Source organism: Ambystoma mexicanum, chromosome 2q (genome assembly GCF_040938575.1).
Source record: "Ambystoma mexicanum isolate Mex_15411 chromosome 2q, UKY_AmexF1_1, whole genome shotgun sequence".
Lineage (NCBI taxonomy): Eukaryota > Metazoa > Chordata > Amphibia > Caudata > Ambystomatidae > Ambystoma > Ambystoma mexicanum.
The window spans coordinates 739247729-739271954 of NC_090924.1; the positions used below are offsets into that span (position 1 = coordinate 739247729).

The 24226-nt window shown below is 47.7% G+C and overlaps 1 protein-coding gene across 4 annotated transcripts in view; it reads right to left on the reverse strand.

Moving 5' to 3' along the window:
- Positions 1–24226, reverse strand: part of LMBR1 (limb development membrane protein 1) — a 1168513-nt gene that overhangs the window by 233191 nt on the left and 911096 nt on the right. For all 4 annotated transcript variants that reach the window (XR_011303315.1, XM_069647966.1, XM_069647967.1 and 1 more), the window contains exon 9: positions 19743–19815. Coding sequence is in view for 3 of the 4 variants with exons in the window: in XM_069647966.1 (XP_069504067.1) it covers positions 19743–19815 (73 nt within the window). In the remaining variant the exon portion in view is untranslated. The remainder of the gene's footprint in view (positions 1–19742; positions 19816–24226) is intronic.

Sequence of the window (24226 nt, forward strand, 5' to 3'; positions counted from 1 at the left end):
TGCGACCCAGTTTCTGAAGTTTTGGGGACGGGCCCCGGGGGAGAAAGCTGGGTTGAGGAAGATTGGGGAGAGCGCACTCAAGTCTCCTGGGACGCCCCGGTGTCTGCGAGCCCACTCCCAGGCCCTAATTGTTTGTTTTGTAGCTGTGAGAGTGCCCGGCCAGCTGTGGCGTAAAGCTGTGGGTAAGGACGGGAGGAAGCGAAGGGGAAGAGAGGCAGGATTGTTCGATCTCCACCCATTTCGGTCGACCCGTAGCAAGTCCCCATGCCTGGAGGTGGGCCAGCTGTGCCGCCATATGGTATTTGCGGAAGTCGGGGGCCCCCAGGCCTCACAATCTCGTGCTGGCCATCATTGTTCTCTGCGGGATGCGCGGTTTCTTCCCCTTCCAGATAAAGTCCACCATCTTCCTTTGGAGCCGCTGCAAGGGGGGGAAGCAGAATGGTGATCGGGAGGGCGGCACAGGCATAGAGGAAGCGCGGGAGTAAGTTCATTTTGCATGCCGTGATCCGGCCTAGGAGGGAGATCTCTTGGGGTTGCCAGCGGGTTAGATCCTTTTCTAGTGCCTCGAAGAGTGGCGGGAAGTTAGCTCGATAAACTTCGTGCAGGGATATGAACCCCCAAGTAGGGGATCGATTTGATGCTCCATTGAAACGGACCTCTCTTCATCAGGGCCTCCCGTTCAGCTGGCGTCATGCCCACTCCCAGCGCCGCCGACTTTTGATAGTTAATCGCGAATCCCGAGACCATCCCAAAGTTGTGGATTTCAGTTAAGGCCTCGCTCATGGATCTCTCAATGTTTGTGATGGTAAGCAAAACATCATCCACGTAGAGGGCCACTTTATGTTGCGCAGAGCCGGTGCACAGGCCACTGATTCGGGGGTTCTTCCGGACTCGTTGAACCAGCGGCTCCATGGCCAAAGCGAAAAGCAGAGGGGATAGAGGACATCCCTGCCTCGTTCCGCACTTGAGGGAGATTGGGTCAGACAAGCGGCCGTTGACTCTCTGCCTCGTCCTGGGGGACTGGTAGTTCGCCAGGATCATCTTCTGAAAGGTCGGACCGAAGCCAAAGGCCCCCAGAGTGAGGCGCAGATAAGACCAGTCCACCTTGTCGAAGGCTTTAGTTGCGTCCAATGCCAATAGGGCTAGCTGTTGGGAATCCCGAGTGGCGATTTCAATGAGATCCAGGGCCCTGTGGATCTTTCGTCGACCTGTGGTTTATAAAGCCTGTTTTATCCGGGTCTATGATATTAGGGAGGATAGGTGCCAGACGGTTGGCCAAGACTTTAGAGTATATGTTGGCGTCCAAATTTAGCAACGCAACGGGTCTATATGAGCCAATATCGTAAGGGTTTTTCCCGGGCTTGGGAATAAGGACTGTAATAGATTCTTGCATCGTTGGGGTGACGATGCAAGTGGCCACGAATGAGTTGAAGAGGTGGGCCAGGGGGGCCGCTAGTTGGGGCCGGAAGATTTTGTAGAAGCGAGTGGAAAATCCATCCGGGCCCGGGGCTCTGGGTTTTAAGCTCTTAATGTCCGCCTCCACCTCCTCGATTGTAATCGGGGCTTACAGGTCTTCCCTGGCCGTCTGGGTCAGGCATAGTATGGTCGTAGGAGTGCTGCTTAATTGGATCTTTCGGGCTGTCGTCATTATTTCCAGGTGGTGGGCTGTTGCCAAGCGTATTTTCTCATGGTCAGCGTAGTGGATCACCCCCTGCGGATCACGGAGGCCTAAGATAGTATTTCTGCTCTTCGCCTTTGCCAGTTTGCTAACCAGGAGATTGTTGGCCTTGTTGTTGTGAGCGTAGTACCATTGCTTAGACTTGGTTCGCAGATTCGTGGTAGCCTCAGCGTAGTGGGCTTGCAGCCGTTTCCTGGCCATTTGCAGTATCCGGTAGGATTTAGGGGCCCAGCCCTTCCTTTTATGTGTAGCCTCAGCCTCTCTGACTGCTGCTTCCAAAGCGTCGCGCGACTCCCTCTTCCTTTTGTGGTATGCGGCTCCCTGGGCAATCAGCTCGCCTCTGAGGACCGCCTTCATGGCGTCCCAGGTGTTAACTGGGGAAGTGTCCTCGTCCCGGTTTTCAACGAAAAAGTTCCTAATGGAGTTGGCGATTGAGTCCCTCACTACCATGTCTCCCAGGATAGTGTCATAGAGGCACCACCGGCGGCGCGGAGGGGGGCCTGGGTCATGAGACCGCAGGGTCAGAGTAACTGGAGCATGGTCCGAAAGGATCCGGGGGCCAATTATCACATCATCGTTGAAGGACAGGATCTGTGGGGAGGTCAGGATTAGGTCAATTCTGGAGAAGGTACGATGCACATATGAATAGAAGGTAAAGTCCAGTTCGTCTGGGGATAGAACCCTCCAAGAGTCCACAATGTTTAGTGTGCGAAACAGGTTGAGCAAGCCAGCGGCCAACTTCAAATCTCTAGAAGACGGGGGGGTGAGATCTGTCCTTGAGAGGGTCCGGTGCCCCATTAAAGTCTCCTCCCATGACGACATGCCCCTCGATGAATGGGAGGAGAGAGACCTCCAGATCCTGGTAGAAGCTCTCCTGATATTCGTTCGGGGCGTACACCGAGATGAGGGTGTAGAGCTGGCCATGGATGGAGCATTTGACTGCAATAAAGCGAACCTCCTGGCACTGCAGTGAGTCAAGGATCTGAGGCTTGAGGTCTTTTGCAAATAAAATAGCGGTGCCCCCCTTCTTAGTGCCGTTGGAGGCGAGGAATTGTAGTGGGAAGAGTTTGCTTCGCAGGCATGAAAAGTCTGCCGGGATCAGGTGCGTCTCCTGCAAAAAAGCGATCGACGACCCGTTGTCTTGTAGCCTCCGTCGGATCGATTACCTCTTCGGGGGGGGAGTTCAGGCCCCTAACGTTCAAGGAGGTGAACTTGAGTTTCAAGTGAGGGTGTTGGTCCGGGCGATCCTCTTGCTGGGGACAAGGGGGTCGTGGGGGGGTTAGGTCAGCCATGGACATGAGAGCATGATTGAGTTGGAGTCTCCTGTGGTCGAGGGTTTTTTAAACTGGTCTAACTGGTCTCCAACGGGAGAAAACACATTCAAAAGCGACCTCCAACGGGAGGACCAAAGTGCGGCCAGGGGAGTCGATTTAGAACTATCGACATGTCCCCTAGGCAACAGGGCTGTCATTCGACAGCACCAACATGTTCGAAAGTCTCTCCAAGGGTAAAGTGTTGTCATCCGCCTTGGAGGGGGTTATGGACCGCCTCGGATCCGCGGCAAGATGTGAAGCTTAGGGTCGTTCCAGAGTCATGGTTCCAGTGCAGGCGTTAAGGCGTGTCATTTGGGTTTGCGATTTCTCTGCACTCTGGACCATGGGGTCCGTTTCGGTTTTGGGGAGGTTGCTTCTGAGGCTGGGCTTGATCGGCCCGGAGCGGAGAGGTCTAAGGTCTCTGGGGAGTCCGGGCGGAGGATTGACATCGCATCGTCGAGGTGGCTAATGGTGCGCTGAGTGCCCTTGTACGAAGACTGTAGGGCCGTAGGAAAGAGCCATCGATAACGGATCTGCTGATCCCGAAGAAAGAGTGACAGAGGCCAGAGCATTCTGCGCTTTTGAAGAGTCAGCGGGGAGAGGTCCTGGAAGATCTGTATCGGGATTCCCTGAAATCAGAGCTTGTCCTTAGAGCGGCCAATCGCTGCTATGGCCTCCATGGTGGAGTAGAAGTGGACCCTAGTGATCACGTCCGGGAGGGGGTCCGTATCGACCCCTCGGCGAGGGCGCAGTCTGTGGGTCCGATCCAGCAGCAGTTGAGTCTCGTTCAGGTCTGGCAGGAAGGACTGGAAGAAGGTGCTAACGTATTCCGGGAGCTCGTAGGTTGTTGCGGCGAGAGCGGTTCTCCAAGTCCTCCTGTTTATGTTCGAGGATTTCGGTTCTTGCCACCAGCGACTGGACGGTGCATTGAATTTCCGTCAGTGAAGCGGAGTGGTCCGTGGTCAGGTCCTCGACCTCGCCAACCCTCAGTTCGATGCCGGCGACTCTTTGTTCGGTCTGTTCCAATTTGGCGGTGAGTTCCGACATGCAGGCTCTGAATTTAGATTTAAGATCGCTCATGAAAGCCTGAAGATCCTCCTTAGTTGCGAGCGTTCTGCCGCTCTCAGATGTTTTCTGGGGGGTGAGCTTGAGGGGGTCCGCCTTCCCACCCTTCCCCGAGGCCTGCAGCATAGCAGAGATGTCGGTTGATTTAGGAGGCTTTAGTGCTTTGGCCATTGTTCCGCGGGGAGGGGACGTCCCCTAAGGGTGACTCCCGAGTTCACGTTTTGCAAGGGGTTGAGGGGGGCGGCCAAATAGATGTGCGGGGTAGGCAAAGCCCGAGGATCCTAGGCGGTGGAGCGGACAGGTTAAGACTCCAGCTTCTCGCAGGGGGGAACACACTCCGTGTGGGGTCGGAGTAGGTGGAGCTCGAGGGCCCTCCCGGCGGGGATATTAGGTGCCCGGAGGGGGGGTTGTGGTAGGCCTCAGGGTAACCCCGGGGGGTGGGCCAGAGAGCAGGTAGCAGAGGGGCCAGAAGACATGGAGTCGTCCCCGGGCGGTATGTGTTGCTCAATCGGGGCCACGCTGTAGTTGGAGATGGAGGGCCTCTGGAGTGAAGGCTGGCCGGGGGGGGGGTGTTGCTGGGGCAGGGCTGAGGGGCAGCCCACCTACCTGTGCGTGGCCGACCCCCGAGCCGGGGGCACGCTGCAACAAGTAGGCCTTCGATGGTAGCCGGGGGAGGCAGGGCCCCACCCCCGAGAGCAGCAGGCCGAAGATGAGCAGGGGCGCCCCAGGAATCGAAGAGGGTGCTGAGGTGGAGCTGAGGGGCCGCCAATCTCCGCCGGGCGACGTGTGTGGCTCTAACTCGAGCCGGGATCACGGAGGGGTCTCCGGTGGTAGCCGGGAGAAGCAGCAGGCAAAAAGTGGGCAGGGGCGCCCCAGGAAGACGAGGGTGACAGCAATCCCAGTGAGGCGGCGGTGGCGGAAACCGCCGAGTCGGGTGATCACTGAGGCCCCGGCAGCAGGGGGAACGCTCCGGTGCAGGGTGTCGGGCGAGATGAGCCTCATACACGTCTCATGGCAGCCAGCCGCCAGCCTGGAGCGGGTCGCGAGGATGCGGCAGCCATTTTAGGTCGTGTTAAGGGAGCGGGCCTTCGCGCTCCCCGTCGTGTTTTCGCTGTTAGCGAAGGCGTTATACCCTCAAGACGCTGCCATCCACCGCCCAGGATCACAACAGGTGAAAGCTCCCCATCACGACCAACAAACTTAGCTGGAAACGGGTAAAATTAACGCTGAGCCGCGGATCCGAGCAGAGGCCATCAGAGGAGTTGCCTCATTGCTGGCTCTCCAGGCCACGCCCCACACATCAGGATATTTTATGGCATAGTGCTGAGCCTCTAAACTTGCCTGTGTTTTGGCAAGCCCATTCTGCCTCAATCAAATCATCGTGTGATGTTTTCTGTGTTCACTGTGGTATATATAGTGCCTGATTCACAGAACATTTTCCTATGGGGTTGCGCCATTATAAAATGCTTCTGTGAATCAGGCCCATAGTTTGTGTCTTCGTTCCTTGAGGCACAACTCCTGTAGCATTCTTTCTTTCCTGTGGTCATTATGTTGATCATGTGCAATAGCCAAATTTGAAATGCATATTGGTAAATTGAGTGCCACAATGGTTCAGAAGTTAGCTCAGTGTGTTAAGCACTTATTGCACATTCCTGTAAGGCTGACTGAGCCTTTCCTATGTCTGAAGTTTATAAACCTGCCTGCGTGCAGCACAACAGGTGCTATTATCAGCAATGTACCTGCACCACATAGGGGTTGCTATAAAAGCAAACATGTTATCCTTATGGTGAAGGTCTAGACATTGGTTTGTTCAGATGGGGTGTTGTAAAACCTAGGCAATCACCTCCAACGATGAGCATGAGCTGCTAGTCAAAGAGATGAATAGGTATCCAACTTTGGAACCAAAGCATTCATGCTTGTATCCTGGCTTTGCCAGCAGACAATACAGTGATCCTAGTCAAATCATCTAATATCTTGTACATTACTGTACTGTCTTCTGTGAAGTTTGCTTCCTCCCATGCTGGTGGCATCGTTTAGCCCATTACTTGATCTTTCTTCTTATGTAGGCCATTTGAATGGAAGGGGTGGTAGACAGAAGGGAGTGGACCAGATGGTGCAGGACTCGGGCAAGCATATTTTAAAGTCTGCTCGTATGACACAAAAATAGTTAAGATGGGGTAAAGGTGTTACAGGGAAGGGGATACTGTGTCTCTCCATCCGGTGTCCCACCTTCACTCCCCGTAGACCCTTCACCCAGGTGATCCTCCCGCACTGGTCCACCCCAAGGAATTGGATCCAAAATCGATGGCCGTGTCCTGGCCACCTGGATGACAGATCCCTGGTGACTAGAGGGTGAGACACCTTCAGGTTTCTCACACCACGGTCCAAAATAGGTATGCACACGCTGTAGAAGCAGAACAGCTTTGAGATGTTTTCTTTAGGCTCTATCCAGTAGCTTGAAAAGGTTAAACTAATGTTATGAATGAGACAACAAGCCTAATTTAATGCAAGCACTGTGGCGAACCAGGAGGAGACAGACTCAAGGATGTCATATTCAGGCTGTTTCATTTAACTAAAAGAAAAACGCCTATCTGCCCATACTGCTAAGAGAGATTTCCCCAACTCTCAACTAAAAATAAGAGTACTGGTTTACTATCAAAATAAGAAAAGATAGTCAGTCCAATACCTATATAATAGCTCGCCTCTCAGTTCAGGCTTCATCCAGCCAATGTTGTTGGGATCATTCCTAGGGCAGAGCTCAGAGTTCACCAAAGAACTATTCTTGAACATTCACCAAAGCAAACTCGTTAGTTCTTGCTTTATGTACCTTATAACAAGTTTCAAGTCTCTGTATAAATCAAATGTCTCTTGTCCTTTGAGAGGGGTGAGGATTCCCTTCCTCCTTGCCCTTCCAATTTGGCCCTTTTCTTTCCTCCCCTATGTCGGAGTCTTGACTAGATTCATTGAACCCTCCAGGTTCTCTTCTCTATCAGTTGTATAAGGTTCCTTATTTCCCCAGGGCTCTCCAGACTCCTCTGGGTTTTTGGCTGTTTTTGTTTTTGTAGTGCGAGTGTTGGCCCCTGACAATATTCATAACTCTGATTTCTCAGACTCCTATAACCCTCCTCATTAGGCTTCTTCTTTGTGTTGCGTCCCGCTTGCCTCACTCCTCCATGGACAACCCTGCTACCTTCTTGGTTGTCGGGTGTGCTCCAGCGGAATGGCGCCACAGCGTAGATGTTACGGCTCGTTCCTCTCTTCACGGTCTCTGGTAAAGAAGCACTTGCTTCGCGGATTATGCCTGTCTCGGCATTTTAGTCGACAATCTTATTCTAAACAGAGGATTCATTCCTCCGCTCTGGTCTCTGCTTTAGTTTCTGGGCCCAGGCCCACCAGTTTCAACTTTCTTCTCCCTGCGGCCCCTTTGTGTGCTGGTCGCTGGCCTGCCCCTCTCCCCCTCTCCTCACATCAATGTGCTGTTTTTTCATATGGAGGCCTGCCGACTCACATCAAGGCAAGTAAGCCCCTCTGGCATCACCAGGCTTTGAATGTGCTGTAAAATCTTTTCTACCACTGGAAGAAGATCGCTGCATCTGCAGGGCACTGAAATGACGATTTGGCCGCAACATTTCTGAAAAGCACACGTGGCTCTATACTCTGAACCAACATTGCATCCTGCTGTAAAATGGCTGCCCTCTTCATCAGCACCAGAGTGCCTCAAGAGGTTGCGCTGACTACAGCATAGCGTGCATTGATTGGTGGTGTGGAGCAACTTCTGGGCCCATCAGTAGCAAGCAGGCATAGCCGCCCCCCCCACCCCGACACAAAGGCCCACGCAAAGGCCCCTGTCTGGAGATGGAGGGAGCCCCCGTCTCCATGCCAGCGACTTGTTCCCAGGCAACGCTTCCTAATGAACATTTTGGCAGTGTCCCTTGCAGTCAAGGACCATGATAAATCTGCTCTTACACAGTACCGGTAAGGACCCTGGATCACCCTGCCCTGGCCTTTACACCCTTTCCCTTGACCCTCTGCCTTGGGTGCATGGTTGATTCTTGCCTCCCCCTCCTCTCAAACTGAACTACAAAATGTAATTTCTGTACCACCTGTTATATGCATCTGCTGTGCCTTAACCTCTCACTGAATGCTTTCTGCTGCTTCTTATTGCCTCAAAAATCGAATTCAGGAATTGTCCCTATTGTCCCTACATCTGTGCACTCTCCATTTGGCGCTGCATTGTAGTGCTTTACTGGGAATTCTAATGTAGCGGTGCTTGAAATCTGTGCATCAGCTGTTCGGCCACTTGGTAAGTTCCTGTGCACTGTGCAGCTCCCTGGTTTGCCTCTCTCTCCCCTCCGCTACTCCCATGGCACTATCTCCCCTATCTATCCCTACTGCTATTCTATCACCTATTCTACCTCTCTCACGGAGTCTGGAAAATAAAAGCGGAAAAAAGCTCTCCTGGACTCTAATCCAGGTCTATCTATTGCTGACACCTACATCAATGCCACTTCCTGGCAGACTATTACGGACATCCCCTTTTCTGTCTCCTCTCCTGACCTATGGACAGCCCCACCAATCTGGTTTCTACTCTCTCTCCTTTCTCCTCCTCACCCATTAATGGTGGCACTAGGTGGGAAGTACTCCTGGCATACTTATCCTCTAGTTATATCATTAATGTCTATCACAATAGCACTATCATGGCCCAAGATCCTCACCTATTCTCCATCTCGACCGGCGCCTGCCCTCTCTGATAAACTTCCTCCCTTCTCCTGCCACTCCTCCTTCACCTCTGCCCCTGTACCCACCTTCCCCCTCGGAAAACCTTCAACCAGCTTCACCTAGCTACTCTTGGCCTCAAACCCATGAACCGCATCCCTCCAGCCCTAAAATCTCTCCAATGGCTCCCGGTGGCTGCAAGGATCAAATCCAAGACCCTCTGCATCATCCACGAGGCCTTCTGGGGCCTGGGACCATGTGATCTCCAGCTGTCCCTCCCCAAATACCTAGCTGCTAGAGCCCTACGCTCCTCCAATTGTCAAATGCTTCTCCAAGGAGAGAGTGAAGGCAGGTCTCTCTCCTTGGCTGGTGCCTCCCCTTTGGAACAGCCTCTCTGCCCGCTCAGACTTGAGCCAGACCTCCTTAAGTTCTGTAAATTGTTCAAATCTCTGCTGGTCTCTACCTCTTTCCCTTTCCTGTTAATTACCCCACTGACGCTGTGACCAGTGGCCTAATACTCATGGATCTCACAGGATTCCAGGCCTTTCTTCCCAGTCGATACCAGCACCCCCCGCCCACTCCACCACAGTGCCCTTGACGGCTCCTGCTTGTGGCTCTGTATCCCACCCTTGGAAGTGGCCTACACTAGCACTTAGCCTGAGGTTCTCCTCCTTGGCTCCCCCTAGCACTTCTCTCCTGTGCTCTGCACCAGCATCTGTCCACTCCTCTGCTTCCCCCCTCTCTCCTTCCATCTCTTACCTCACTGCACTTGAGCATCCGGATTCCACAAGGCCTAGTAGACCATGACTGTATTGTAATGTTTTGCCATTGTTATTTCCCCTGTTCCCTTCCCATTTAGCATTGTGGCGCTTTTAAGCACAATTCTGTTGTATAAGGCGCCTAACAAATGCTGAAAATAAATAAATTAAACGTGATCACGCCACCAGGTGAGATGGTTCTTTCGTCACCTTCCTGGCAGTATCGCAACCCTCAGCGTATCGCTTGCGCTGCTCTGCTCTTCCAAGCTACCGCTGGTTTACTGTGTAGAAAATCTCTGCCCCTCCTGGACATATGCTCGTCAGAGGCTCACCTCTGTGTAGGACTCCTCTTCCTCCATTCGAGCTTCCTTGTCTCTTTATTCACTCTGCCGTATTTCAAAGGGGCGTGTTGTTCTTCACCAACTGCTGAGCTCAAGGTGCTTCCAGCATTACCCTGAGCCAAAGATACAGAAGCAATGTCATTTTGTTTTGAATGCAACACAGATGTCATCAGTCTTTTTAACTCCCATATATGCCGACAGGGCTTTCCTTATAGGGAGTTGTTTATAGGAATGGGAATCCTTGTCCCCCATAGGGGAGTCACTCACAGTGAGGTCCTGCTTTCCTACATCCCTAGTGAGGGTCTTGCTTAACAGGCTCACCTCACTAGCCTCAAAGGCGGTGGTTCCCCCTGGGATGAAGGGATGGATTGCCCAGATTCGTCACAGCACAATGTAGAAACATAATTGTTTTAAAAGTGTTGTAAATGCTTGCCTAGATAGTAGTTCGGAACACATTGTAAGAAGTACAAAGTTAAACTGAGAAAGACGTTTTGTTCTTGCAACATTGATTAAATACAGCCAAAGGGTGGTTTCGAATCCACCTGATCACTAATAATTTAGCAACCCACTGGATTAACACCCACCTGATGGGCCAGAGTATTGATCCCAGTCTCGTCTTATATACCCGCAAATCTGTGCCAGGGGACTGCATTGTTGTCTCCTTCTCAAATACTCAAATAGCGAGGCACTTGGTAACTCCTAACCTGAGAACAGGGTAGCTTCAGACTAGATAGTAGGATTGGACTTTTCCTACCCAGCCATAGGGAAGTATTTGGCCCCAGTTTATGGACAAGGGAACGTGGTTGGTAAGAGGGGAGAGGGCACAGGAGCAAGGGAGCATGGAGCGCCATCTCTGCACACATCTATGAGTGAGAACCTGAGGGCTCGTAATGGCTCCAGTAGGCTACTAACGCCAAGCAGGGGTGCTGTCACCCATGGTCTAACGTCCTACAACCATTTTGATGCTCTCTCATCCATAGACAAGTTGGATTGACAGTTGGCCACCATGCCACCTGCAGAAGAGGGTGAGATAGGGGAGCATGGCCAAATTAGCTTGGTAATCAAGGAATGTGGGATTAGGCAAGAGGTGGGTTCTACGGTGGTGGGGATGGTGTCCTGGAACATAGCGGGAGTTAGAGATCTTGGTTAAGGCATAACCGTATTGTAGAGTCAAGGTGGTGGAGACGGAGGTGGTCTTCCTTCAGATGTTGCAGATAACCTCCCCTGGAGGCGCCAAGATTGCCGTCCTAAACTTCTACAATGCTCCCCATAAGGCAGAGGTACACCCACCAGGGGAAATTCAAGGGCTTTGTCGACGAGTATCGAGGAAAAGGAGCGAATACCCGAACCAGGTTCGTCTGGGTATGACTTTAACCTCAGAATGGGGTGTGAAACATCGAAAGATCTTTATGACCCTTTGGAGGACGAACTCATGAAGGTTTAGGAACTGCAAATGGAGGATACTAGGGTAAGTGTGAAAGGTTTACAGCTAAATTCGTGACTGATAGAATGGGGAATGCAATCGGTCAATGGTCGCATTGCGCCTGATATCCCGGGAAAACAAACCTTCAATAATCATCTGGGATCCTCTACAATTGATTTTGTTTGCATATCCTTAGACTTGTGGAGAAACATAGTAGGTTTTGAGGTGGTGGCAGACCCTAATAGTGACTCCAACCCCTTAACTTTCAAATTAAGGGGGATTGTTGGAAGGGAAGGACCTTCCAACAGTGCCCTCTGTTGAGTTGAAATAGAAGCAGCTTCCAAAAGAAGAGTCTCCTGGCAAGGATGAGTTCGGAACTCAAGGGCATTCTAGAGAATGAGGCCACCCGAGTGCAGGTGGTAGAGTACTTCAAGAGTCTTCTATGGGCCTTTACTGAGGGCTTTGTTGTAGAGCGCAACCAAAAAAGGAAGGCCAAAAGGAGGGGATGGTTTGACCAAGCCTGCCCGACTGCTAAACAAGCCCTCTTGAATGCTCTAAAATCACTGGTTATTTCAAGAGGGAAGGTTATTCAGGCAAGAGCCTATTATTGTTCAGTGATAGAGAAAAGAAAAATGGAATTGGAGGAACAGGCATGGGAAGGCTTCTTAGAGGCTTTCAGGACAAAACTTCAAAAGATTTTGGAAATTTGTAAAAGGGGGGGCGGTCTACAATCTGTCTGAATGTGTAATTCGCACACATGTGGCACCGGAAGCCTAGGTGTTGTATTTTGCCTTTCTGTTTGGAGCTAATGGAGTATCAGAGGTTGGGAGGCATGCAGTTCAATTCTATGCTTTAAACTCAGAGGTCTCACTGGCGATCAGGGCACAAGCCCATAACCGGGACCCCGGACCAGATGTGATACCAGCTGACTTGTTTCTGGACCAAATTGATCTATGGGCACTGGTGCAGACCATAGACCATACAGTTCTAATGTCCAGAACCTCAAAGGGCCTACAGGCTGTGATTGATGCCTATGCAGCCTATATGAACAGGCTGGGACTAAAAATGAATTCCCCCAAGTCAGCAGTGATGCGAGTGCGTAGGTAGGAAGAGGCCCTCAAAGATGCGCCCCATGGTGTGTAATGGGAATTATCACAAGAGTCGAAGAATTTGACTACTTGGGGGGTCAGATTTTCAGAGGCAGTTACAGGCAATGCACATATTAAAAAGCCGTACAAAGAAGTCCTGGTTACCTTGCAATAAGTTATGATGTATTTGACCCTTGTAAATAAAAAGGATCTCATGCAGGTTGCTGTGTCTTCACATGTGGTTTTTATTGTCCAAGATGTGGACATATAGTAAAAGGAAGGTGGTCAACCGACACTTGTTTCAACCCAGAAGGGTCTTTATCAAGGCTGATATTTATACAGTATAGGTCACAGAAGTCACATTAGTGTTTTATCAAGGTAGAGTGTGGTGACAAAAGTGCCAACATGACATAGTGGTGAAGAATGTGATAAAGTGAGAGTGAGTTCGGGACACAATTGCTGGAAGACATCGAATTTTCTTTGGAGGGAAACGCTGAAGTTCCCCATCTACATAAAGTAAACAGGATTTGCATGTCTTAATCCAGTCCATGTTATAAATGTAGACTTTTGCCTTATCTGGGTTATTAATTAACATGTCAACCGTCACATCTGCATTAGTCAAGATAGTGTAATCACATTAGTCCAAAGCAAGATTAACTTATGTCTAGATGTAAACATATGTACAGCAAGTTCTTTTAGTATTACATTATTTCCTGTAGATATTAAGCATTTCCTGAATAGTGAACACAGTCGCCAATTGTATAAAACTTGGAGTGAGATCAGACCCAACTCATAGTGAAGCCAGGAACAAGGGAGGGATGGTGGTAAGGCTAATACCTTTTTCCAATAATTTGCCTCCCATTTGTTAAAGGCAAATTTAGGGGTAGGGTTTCCAGGCCATACAAGAGACTTGGCACCGCTTTCTGGTTCCAATAGGACCAGGCAGGTCTAATTGAAAATGTCCCATATTTGTGCAGGATTATGCTGGATTGCGATATTGCGGTGTCTAATTTCTTCTCCACTTGCTCAAGATGGACTTTTGGTTGGCTTGTGCCTTCAAAGATCATGCCCAAATAAGTATATTGAGGGACTATATTTAACTTCAACTGGCTTATAGACCATGTGAAGTTATTACGACAATTTCTTAAGGGCGAATACAGGGCTATTTGTGTTTTATTTGTATTTACCTTTAATTCATTGGATACTATATAGGAATTAAGTGCCAATAGAAGATTCTGAAGGCCACACTGGGTTTTTGAAATAAGAACCATATCAGCGTACATCAGAGTATTTACTTGCTGGTTGTGATTTTTGGAGAGTCAGAAATAACTGTTTGAAAAATATGTCTCACATCGTGGATGAAATAGTTAAAGAAGGAAGATGCCAGCAAGCATCCCTGTTTCAACCCTCGAGCGGTCGGGATCGGAGATGATAAAACCCCATCTAGAGACAGACTAACGCAAATCGAGGTGCATGAATGTAAGGCAAAAATGATCTCAAACAAAGTTGGGGGACAATGGTCACGCCTCAACTTATCAAACAGCATGACTCGTGCATTGCATTGCATTTCTCAAAATCTCCTACAGAAGGCCATTACCGTATTACTGTATCTAGACATGTGGTCCCAAGATTGACTAGATAGGCGTATGGACATTATTGCTATACTCAAGGTCACAAAATACTAACCCTTTCACAGTGTTTTTTTACCATATCAAAAATAATGTGACATGTATGTAAATATATGATATACCACCGTGGGCACAAAAAATCTAATGGCCCAATCTTGGGACCACATGTCTAGATATGGTAATAGCCTTCTGTAGGCTTTTAAAAACTCCAAAAATAAAGAGATTTTGCGAAATGCAATTGTGGTGATCTATTACATGTACAGATTAAATATGAATATCTGTTAAATGTGTGGTGACTATTACCTATAGGTGTCAAAAGGGAGTGGTATCCTGAGTCCTTTATATATATGTAATGGTAGGATTGCAGACAAGGTGGGTATTACTTGCATCTAGCGGTTGTGTAGGATGTGACAACATTGGGCCCGCCTGTTTTAGTTGGGCTATGGCCATTTGACTCCGTTCTTTTGGTAAGGAAGATGGCAGAGGGTGCATAGACTTAAAGGTTACATTTTTCTCACGAGGAACAATGTTAGGAAGTATTTGTTGATTAGCCTGTGTTTGTGTGATAGTTTCTACAAGAGTGTCCAGAGGTAAATATTCAAATATATTTTTCTGATACGATACATCCTGTATAGTAGCATTATCGTTTGCAAGGTCAATAACTGGCACAGTGTCCCCTAGAGATGGATTCACTAAATCTGTAACCGGGTGAAGGACAGGAGACTGAGTATGTACAGATTGGGCCGTGGGGACAGAGCTTCCTATTGCTTTAAAGAAGGCATTGAGTGTACTTTTAACTTCTCTTCGAGCGGGCAGGTTCTTAGATTTCTTCATTATGGACAAGTGTCCTTGAACCTGTGGTCGCAGAAGTCTTTTTCCCCCTTGTTCCCAAAACATGCAGGACGGTGGGGGCGGGATCAGATGACTCCACTTCTCCACTTTGAGGCTTTAGGAGTATCTTGGGGAGGGCTCACATGCAAACTATGATTACCCAATTCATCGCCAATTGGGCGAATGATTTTACTAAACTGAGGTAACTTGCCAATTATTTTTGATTTGTCAGAACAAGGAGCTGCAGTGCTGTGTGGAGGGCACGCATGTATAGAGTGAGCTTGGTTACTCATATTGGCACAAATATTTACAGATTCTTCCACACCAGACGGCTGCATGAAGGGAGATGGATGCATCATCTTGGTAGGGTGGGTATGAGTTTAAGTCCACAAGACAATCTCCTCCAATTGTAGGGCTTGTTTATGCAATTTATCATGCATTAATTCAAATAATTTGTTTAAGCTTAAAACCGAGGTATTGATGGCGGTAAGCACCAGTTCCATCATGTTGTTATTGGAAGCTGCAGGTGAAGGGGTGAATGGCGGTTGCCTCATAGATCTTGGTGTAGGAAATGCAAAAGATGCAATGGAGGTGGCCGATTGCGGAGAAGAGGAGTCATAAGACACTGCCTCAACTGCTGATCGATGACCTTCAGAGCGAATTGATATGGGTGATTCACACTGACTTGCATATATAGATATGCCAGTGCCGTCGTCGCCCGAGCTCAAAGCTGCAATAGGTGAAATACTTGGTAATGAATTGTTACTGAATTTTCTTTTGGCCTTTCTAGCTTTTAGAGAGGCTAAGATAGTTTGATCCGAAATAGTATTTTTGGAATGAACACCAGATGCAGTTAAGCTGGGCTTCATTTGATCCGGGACAACAGGCGAGATGGAATAGGTAGCCTGATATTCATCTGTAACTATGTTTGTAGGAGTACGAACAACAGGTTCAGGCCGTAATTTATGCGGTAAAGCAGAGGCAGACAAATTACTCCGGGTGACGCCTGTAATCCATGGGGAAAGCGTAAAAGGAGGAAGTTGAGATTGAAACATTTGTGGTATGGAACACAATGCAAATGGAGGAACAATATTATAATCAGGCATATTGGTTTTAAGGGAAAACGCAGCAAACACCATGAGCAAAAATGTCTGTTTGCCCAAAATATCAGAGAGGCAAACCAATCGATACGTTTGATACAAAAGGGGAAGGGTGAGGACGAAATGTTCCTTCAAGTGGATTAGCACTCACCAGCAAAATTTGTAAACCCCAGTAAAGGTAGCAAAGCCACGGCCACAGAGCCACGGCAAAGCAGAACTTATGGGTGAACTTGCTCATGCGTGCGTACTGTGCGTGTCGATTATATGGAAGCCAACCTCAGCATTTCCTGGGCGGGATTAGCGGTGGCTGTCAGTCACAATCAGCACGAGTAATTCACTAAAAGTAACAAAGAAACAAAGCAATCAATGTCAATGTCACAAGGCAGGCAGGGCCACTGACGTGACGTGTGGCTCAAATCACCTGCAAGTTGTTGAAACAGGCTCCAGCAGGGACAATCCAAGTTGCAAAAGTCCAGCAAAGGATCAGCAAGGAGCAAAACGCAGATGAACCAAGCGGCAAAGCGGAACTTATGTGTGAACTTGCTCGTGCGCTTTAAGAAACCTGGTTTTAATTGGCTGTATTTTTATTCTTTTTCTTTTTTTGCGAAATGTATTGACAATGCTAATGCTGTGTTTTAAAGTGTGATGTAAACACTATCATTGATTTATTATGTGTATGTGATGCTTCTGTGTTTAAGGGATGTTTTCAATCTGATAAACTTGATTGATTGATATTGCACAGTAGATACAGAAATACATGTTTTATTTAAATATAAATAAAGAAGTGATGTGAGCCTTTCAATACCAGTAGTCAATTTAATCAGTAGTCAATTTAGTAGTGACTGTGTAATATGCTACGCTACAGGTCAATAAGAGTAAAAGCTAGGTAGACGGATGGGTCATTTCATTTGATTCTCTTACCTACATAAGGTTAAATGGACATTACAAACCATGGTGTAATTGAATGCATTTAAGTTTATGCAATAATTGCCTCCCTTCTTTGATGATTGATATGAAACTGGAGTTTGATATTGCACAGATTTGTGACAATCCTAATTTTTTTTAAAAAGAGCTTAGAATCGTAATAAGTCACAGATGTGAGAAAGTGTCAAATGTGTCCTTGACTGAACCAGATGATCATAATGTCTGGTGAAGGGAATAGTTCCACAGAACAAGACCATAACACAGTCTGCCACCACTTCTATCCCATAAATAGTCCCTGGACGGAAGCTGGGCTGTAGCCCACATCAGGCTTTTAGGTATCTTTTTCTGTCTGTGGCTAAACCCCTCTGTCTCTCCAACAGGGTTTGATTATTTCTCGGGCCTTGCTAACTTCCAACGGATGGCTCTCTCCTAGGGTCCAGGAGAAGGTCCCTTTCAGGGTCCAGGGTTCGGCTCCAGCCCCAGCCCAGGGTCTGGCACCCAGCCAGGGTCCACGCTGCAGCTCCAACCCAGGGAGGGTCCAAGGTCTGGCTCCCTCCCAGGGTCTGGCTCTTTCCCTTGTGAGAGAGCCCTGAGGAAGAGTCCCCTTCTCAAAAACATGGTGCCCTGTTCTTTGCAGTCTCTCTAGCTCCTTTGCTCCCAGCTCTCCAGGACCTTCACCAGGCTATTTTCCTTAATTGCTCTGCAGACATGTGTACAATTCTGCTTAATGAGAAGCAAAGCCTCTTTGATACTACCTGGGACCTGCCTGTTCCCTGATTAGCGGAGGCAGTCAGCTAGTTCCCTGCAATGATCTGATTTGGAGTGATGTCATGCAATCAGAACTAAGGGGATGACTTTAAATCGGCTGGTAACTATCTTTAAAATGTTCCATTTGATGGGAGACTTAATTTTTGAAGGAGCTGGCTTCCCTCTCTCCCAGAATTCCTACCTTTTTTGCATGTAAAAAGGTTCAGGTGGATTTTGAATTGCTGCAGCATGCTTACTTCACTTTCCCGTGGGAATTGTTGTTTCCAGAGTGCCTTTAAGGGAAAATAAGTGTTTGGCATCCAAACGCCATGCTGCTGAATGGTGAGGGCTTTCGTTGTAATATTTGGGCTAAGTATAAGAGAGGAACTGTTGTGTGTGAAGGGAGGGTCAGGATGTGTTTTCTTTCGCTCCTTTTGGATTCTAGTATCTAGTGTACACGCTCCTTTTCTGGGTGTACATTTTCTCGTACTCCCCAAAATCAGGAGTGGAAAAACTTTCACGAATACTGGCGATGTGAAGGAGGGACTCCCCTACAACAGGCATATGTCATGGGAAGCGTGAAAAGACTTTGCTGGCACTCCTGTCTATTGCATGCATGGGTCACAGCACAGAGCTACCTTATGGTGCAGGGTTTTCTGACCCCCTTCAACCAGCTCACGAAACGTTACTTCTTCACATAACACACCAGCCAAATGTTCATCCTACCAGTCTTTTGTTACTCCACAGTGTGCGTCCATGAATGTAGACCCAGTTGTATATCATAGTGGATGCAGGCACTTGGAGCACCATGGACGCTTTACATTTCTATTTGGAAAATTGATTACATGATACGACAAGGCCTAACATTCCCTATTGCTATGTGGATGTTCCCAGCCTATATAAATAACTAAGGTGCTTGTCTATCATCAGAAGTCACAAAACATTAAAAGGTCTCCAGTCCAAATAAAATCCTAGCTGACCCTACCACTGTTCTAACAAAAATAAGATCAGGAGAAGGGCTTTCTTCTCCAGAATGGCTTTTCTTTCAAGATGTTCTTCTTGGCTTCAAGCTTCTTATTAGTAGGTTAATTTCATATAGTGTCTTGTCACCCTCTTTTTAAGTTCTTGTAGCTCTCTTACAAGCTTTGTGTGGCTTCCAGCCTCTTCAGGAATTGTTTTCCAGGAATCACTTTTGTCTCGCTTTCATATCTTTTCCTCCACTCCGAAGTTTGGTAGCATATATTTCTTTAGCTGTAGTATGCTCTCTTGAAAATTAAGGTTCACACTTTCCTGGGGTGGTTTGTTTGGCTTATCTTTACTCTTGTGGGTCTCTCTTCCTTTCATGGGATTCTACTTATCCTGGTTTACAGTCTCTTCCACTTTAACATATATAGTACTCTTCACCTCTTCCCAGGGTATTTGTAGCTCAGTCTTAATGATATCTGTTCCAGCATTTATCAGGATTAACTATTTCTCGTTATTCTAGTTCCACTTCCTAGACTTCAAAGTTACTGTCTTGTCAATTCTTCTGAGACAAGTTCCCGCTATCCGTAATGAATCCCTTCTTCCGGTAACCTTGTCCCAGTTAAATGGAGATTCCTGTTCAAATGAATAGATCCTCTTCCTTGTTGGTAACAGTATATTTTAGTTTTCCCTTCAACCAAGTAAGTCCCTGGATTGTATACCGTTCTGTGCATCCGATATGGTCATGTATGCCACCATGGGGTATGATTTAGGAAGTTCCTCACAGGAACGGGAGTCTTTGTCCTCAAAGGTGAGTCTCTCCCAGTGAGGTCCTACTGGCCTTCACCTCTAGGGAGGGTGTTGCAGAGTGGCCTCCCCTCTGTAGCCTCACATGGGGGCTCCCCCTTGAGAAGAAGGGACACATTCCCTTGATTTGTCATAAAGGACAAAGCGGTTTCCATGTGTTCAGGATGTAGACTTATCTTTCCAAATATGGACTATTAAGGAAAAGCAGACAGAGCGCACATGAGGAATTTTATAGATGCATGTAAACTACATTAAAAAAGCAAACCTTAACACAAGAAATATGTACCTTTAACAAGTGTAAGCACTTCCTCAGCACACACGCACATTCATACTTTACAGAAGCATTGACTGCATACATACCATTAACTCTCCTCTTCAGTGCTTCTTCTTGTAAGGTGACCATATAAATCTGCTCATCCAAGTCTTCCAGTATCTGAAAATGTGATATATGTACTTTTGTAAAAAAGCTATATTTCTAAAGTATCAATATAAACAGCTAAATAAAGATAATTTTGGCACATAAATCCAGGTCTAGTATCTAAACTTAAGATTCATTTTTAGTACAAATAAACTATCATACCAAGTACTTATTATAGAGTGCTAAACTAACACGGTCAGTGTGCCAAATGACAATTATCAGTCTTCATGCATGACGCAGACATGCGCCTTCAGAATCCAATTTACCATTTTAGTCAGATACATTTGACTGGACTGTTAATATTCACAGTACAAACCATATTTTCAGAACATTAAACCTTTGTTTAATATGTGCTGGTGTGGGGTCAACAAAGCACTGCAGAACAAAGTTCAACATATGTACTGTAGACAAGGAGCTGCTCAATTAATGCCCACCAGGTTTGGTGCAAGGCAATGCTCAGAATGGTGGTTAACAAAATATGAGAAAAGGGGTTTGCTTTAATGAAGACATAGGGCCTAATTCACAGAGCATATTTCAATGGGGCTTTGCCATTATTAAAGGCTTCTGTGAATTAGGCCCATAATGTCACATTCCAAATTCTCCAATATCAAAATCCCAATGATCTAGGCCCAGATAGGACCCATGAGTAAGTCCCTTGGTCTTGACTAATGAGGTGAAGGGTGGTGTAGCCATGCCGCCACACATTAAGTGATGCTGGAGCCAGGGCATTGTGTCCAGGACCCCCGGTTACCTCCCCAAGACACCAGAGTCTAAAGATTGGGCCTTGGCACAAGAAACAAACTCATGGTCCTGTCCCTCCAAGGGACCCTGCTGATATGGTGGTATTTTATGAAAGCACAACCCTCCATTGGGGCACTGAATCCCAAAACGGTAAACCCTCCACAACACCCTGGTGGTGTAGGGTCAGAAAAGCCCAAAAGCAGTGAGGGAAAGTCAACCTTATGTGTGTGTGAGTAACCACATTCAGAAATCCTTATACTTTTCAGTCTGGAGGTCAGAAAGGAGAAGTGAAACTACTAAGTGCATAGCTCCGCTGCACAGTCTCCTCCTTGCGCATGCACAAACAGCAAATCTATGTTGGTGGCAAAGCAATATAATGGTTAGCTCTAGGGTCTCACATAGTCAGGAGGTGGGGCCAATGAAGCAACAGGAAGGTAGAAGTCCAGAAGAGGGCAAACAATCACCTTCTCAAATACTAACACTCGCACACCTGAGCCAGGTTAAGCAAGAGACCCCCGGAGGCAGGACCAGGCACCTAGATAAGTCCTAAGGATTGTCCGAAGGGTGTGTGTGTTTAGAGACAGTGGAGGTGGGGTGCAGGGGCATGTTGGAGGCAGAAGCAGAGGAGAATGTTGAGTTGAAGAGGAGAGAAGCAGGCTGAGAGAGGAGGAGGTGAAGCTTGTGAGGAGACGGGGCGATTGGAAAGAGGATTTTAGACAAGAGGAAAGAAGTGGAGAAGTGAGGGACTAATGAGGAAGGAGGAGGAGGTGGCAAGTTGGAAATTAATACTATCCAGTGGGAAGAGGAAAGTAAGAAGGTGGGCAGGATAAAGAGGTGGTGACAACCAAGAAGGGATATGCAGGAGAAAGATCCAGAGGTAGAGGAGAACCTAAAGGTGGGAAGGAGACAGCGGAGTGGATGAGGTTGGAAAAAAGTCTCAGATAAAGGAAAATGGAGACACTGCCCAGGAAGGGCTAGACAGAGGAGAAACAGGGACAATGCAAGCCTGAGAGAATTGACTTGAAGAGGGCAGGAGGAACAAGCATAAGTTAGAGAATTGAGAACAGATGAAGACCGACCAAAGAGATCAGATGGCAGAGGAAGAGGAGATAACTTTAGGAGCTGAATCGTTGATCATCGTCCAGGAGGCAGTGGAAGGACATGAGTTGAGAAACAGAGCGAGATGTCCTGACAGGGAGAAGAGGTGCAATATTGATCCCCATTAGCATACCGGTCTAAGTGGTTGAGCCCCTGGTGGAAAATCTGGGGCTTCACCTGGCAACACTAAGGCTTCCTATTGCTGCTGCCAAGGTCTAACGTGCAAGCACACTCATGCCCTGTGGCCCAGTACAAAGGATCACCTGAAGACCAGAGAAACTTGGTTGAAAAGAAGATCCATCCAAAAAATAAAAAATAAATCAAGAATCATGAAAAAATGTGGGCAAAATTCAACTCTCACAACTTGAGCGACTCAGATACTTCTGTGCAAGTACCCCGGATTGAAATTCTTTGTGATGCATCAGGAGGAATTTAATTTACACCCAGGGACATTCTGGATAATTGGAAGCCACAGAGAAGTCATCCTGTTTCCATGTTGCACTTTCCTACGTTGACCCCTGTTGGGAAGCGGGCCGCCCCACCCCCTCAGGCGCTTTCTAAAGTGAGATGCATTTGAGGCACTGTGATGAGCCAGGGGGAAGGGGGACAGTGAGAGGGATGCCTTCCGGTCTAGCAGGACCCCATGCTATTACCAAGTTATAGTATAACCATATGGTGTGCCCCACATCACTATTTTGTGTAGATATTAATAATCATAGGTAGAAGAGAAGGCTTGCACGTGGTACATGCACTAGGTCCACATTCAGGAGGCAACAAAGATCTCCAGTCATGCCTGAGTTCCCATGAGGACAGTTCACACCCCCACCCGCCACATTGTTTATTCATGGTTCTTGAAAGTTTTGCAAAGATGCGTCTTTCAACCAAGAAGAATGTGCCCTACAAGGCCACGATCAGAGTCCGGCTCCTGGTGTGCATGTTATCTCACGTTGGCCAAAGCATGACCCGGCCCATTCCTGAGTGACCACGAGTTATACCCCATATAACTGACTAAACCCCAAGATCCCCGAATTTCATGACACCAGGTGCCCTTTGACCACCAACCCCAAAGTAACAAGTCCTGAAATGTTCAAAGAGGATGGACAGGGCGTATTGTTGAAGTGACAATCGCGTGATTTATATTTCAAGGTGCTGGGAGGGATACATTATAACGAGGGCGGAGACCTTGGGGCCGGATGGCGCAGATGCAGTAAGTGAAATGTGTGGGGGAAGGTTAGAGTGCCCCAGAATCTCCCGTGTATCCGACTTCAGGCCTGCCAAATGCACAGTATGAGTGATAAACACGCTGTATAGTAGGAGTATAATTCATTTGTTTTCTGATCTTCAACGTGAGACGAAGATGAGCCTTGCAGCACCCACATGATTGGAGATGGGCAGACTGGGCTGGGACCAATAAACTGCCATCCCATATGGATAAAGGCAGCACCTGCATAGGCCCAATCAGCCATGCTGTTTTTACTGTATGTTGTTGTGTCACTATGATGCTGTATACTTTTAAAAGTTTCTGCTTGTACCTCTTTTTGGCAGAACATTCTTAGCAGCAGAGTTATTTGCTGGTGCTCTCATCTGCGTGAGATTAAACTTGTTATCCTTACAAGAGTGACTTGGGCCTTTCTTCCCTAGTGGGCTGTATTCTCTCTGGCGTGAGCATTTAGGGGTGTGTCTTCACCCCAAGTCTTGCATCTCCCACAATAAATGTGCATTGATTAATTTGATAATCTCTGGTATCCTTTTCTCATTGATTCTGCTCATCACTGGGATAGACCCAATGTCCAAGTCAAAATGTTCTAACCTCAATACAGATCCTGGAATAGAGCATCTAGCGTTACTCAGTGGTTCCTTCTTGGTTCCGATATCCGCACTCTGCCACTGTGGGTCCCATTCCTAGGTTCCTGATGGCTATTGTAACACATGTCTACTGGCAAGAAAGTATTACACCCTCTTGCTTTAGGGGATACTCCAGAATACTACAAGCAAGAATTTCCCCCCACATGCGCGTCAGACTGAAGTTATTCTAACGCACCAAGCAAGGGTTGCCACAACAGGCTCTGACTCACTCTCTCCCCTGATCACTCGCTCCTACCCTCAGATGGCCATCACTATTTCTTCTTTTGGCAGTCCCAGACATCTGTCCGATCTGGATTATATCCCCCTGCAGGCCCTGTACAGCATACTTTGCTTGCAGTCTAGCTTATATCATGCACTGAGCTATAGCTCCCAGTACACTTGGCCTCTTGTACACTTTCTGTACCACCTGTATGGATCGTGGTCCCAGCTCTCTGATGGATTCTCTAGAATTTTATGTAGCCGACCTCACCCCTAAAGTACCCAATAGTGTGGGGAACTGGCTAAGCAATCTACATATTAGTGAATGTGAGGGGTCAGAAATGAGAGCAGGACACAACGTTATCTTTTCCACAAAATTAGAAATTTTTATTAACCAAAAAGGGGTTGGGATAATACCTCTCTAGCCCTATTCTACAGAGAGACTTGCCTTCCTACAAACTAAAAACTATGTCTGTGTCTGGATGTCAGTTTTTAAAGAAAAGCCTTCCTTGTGTCCAAAAGG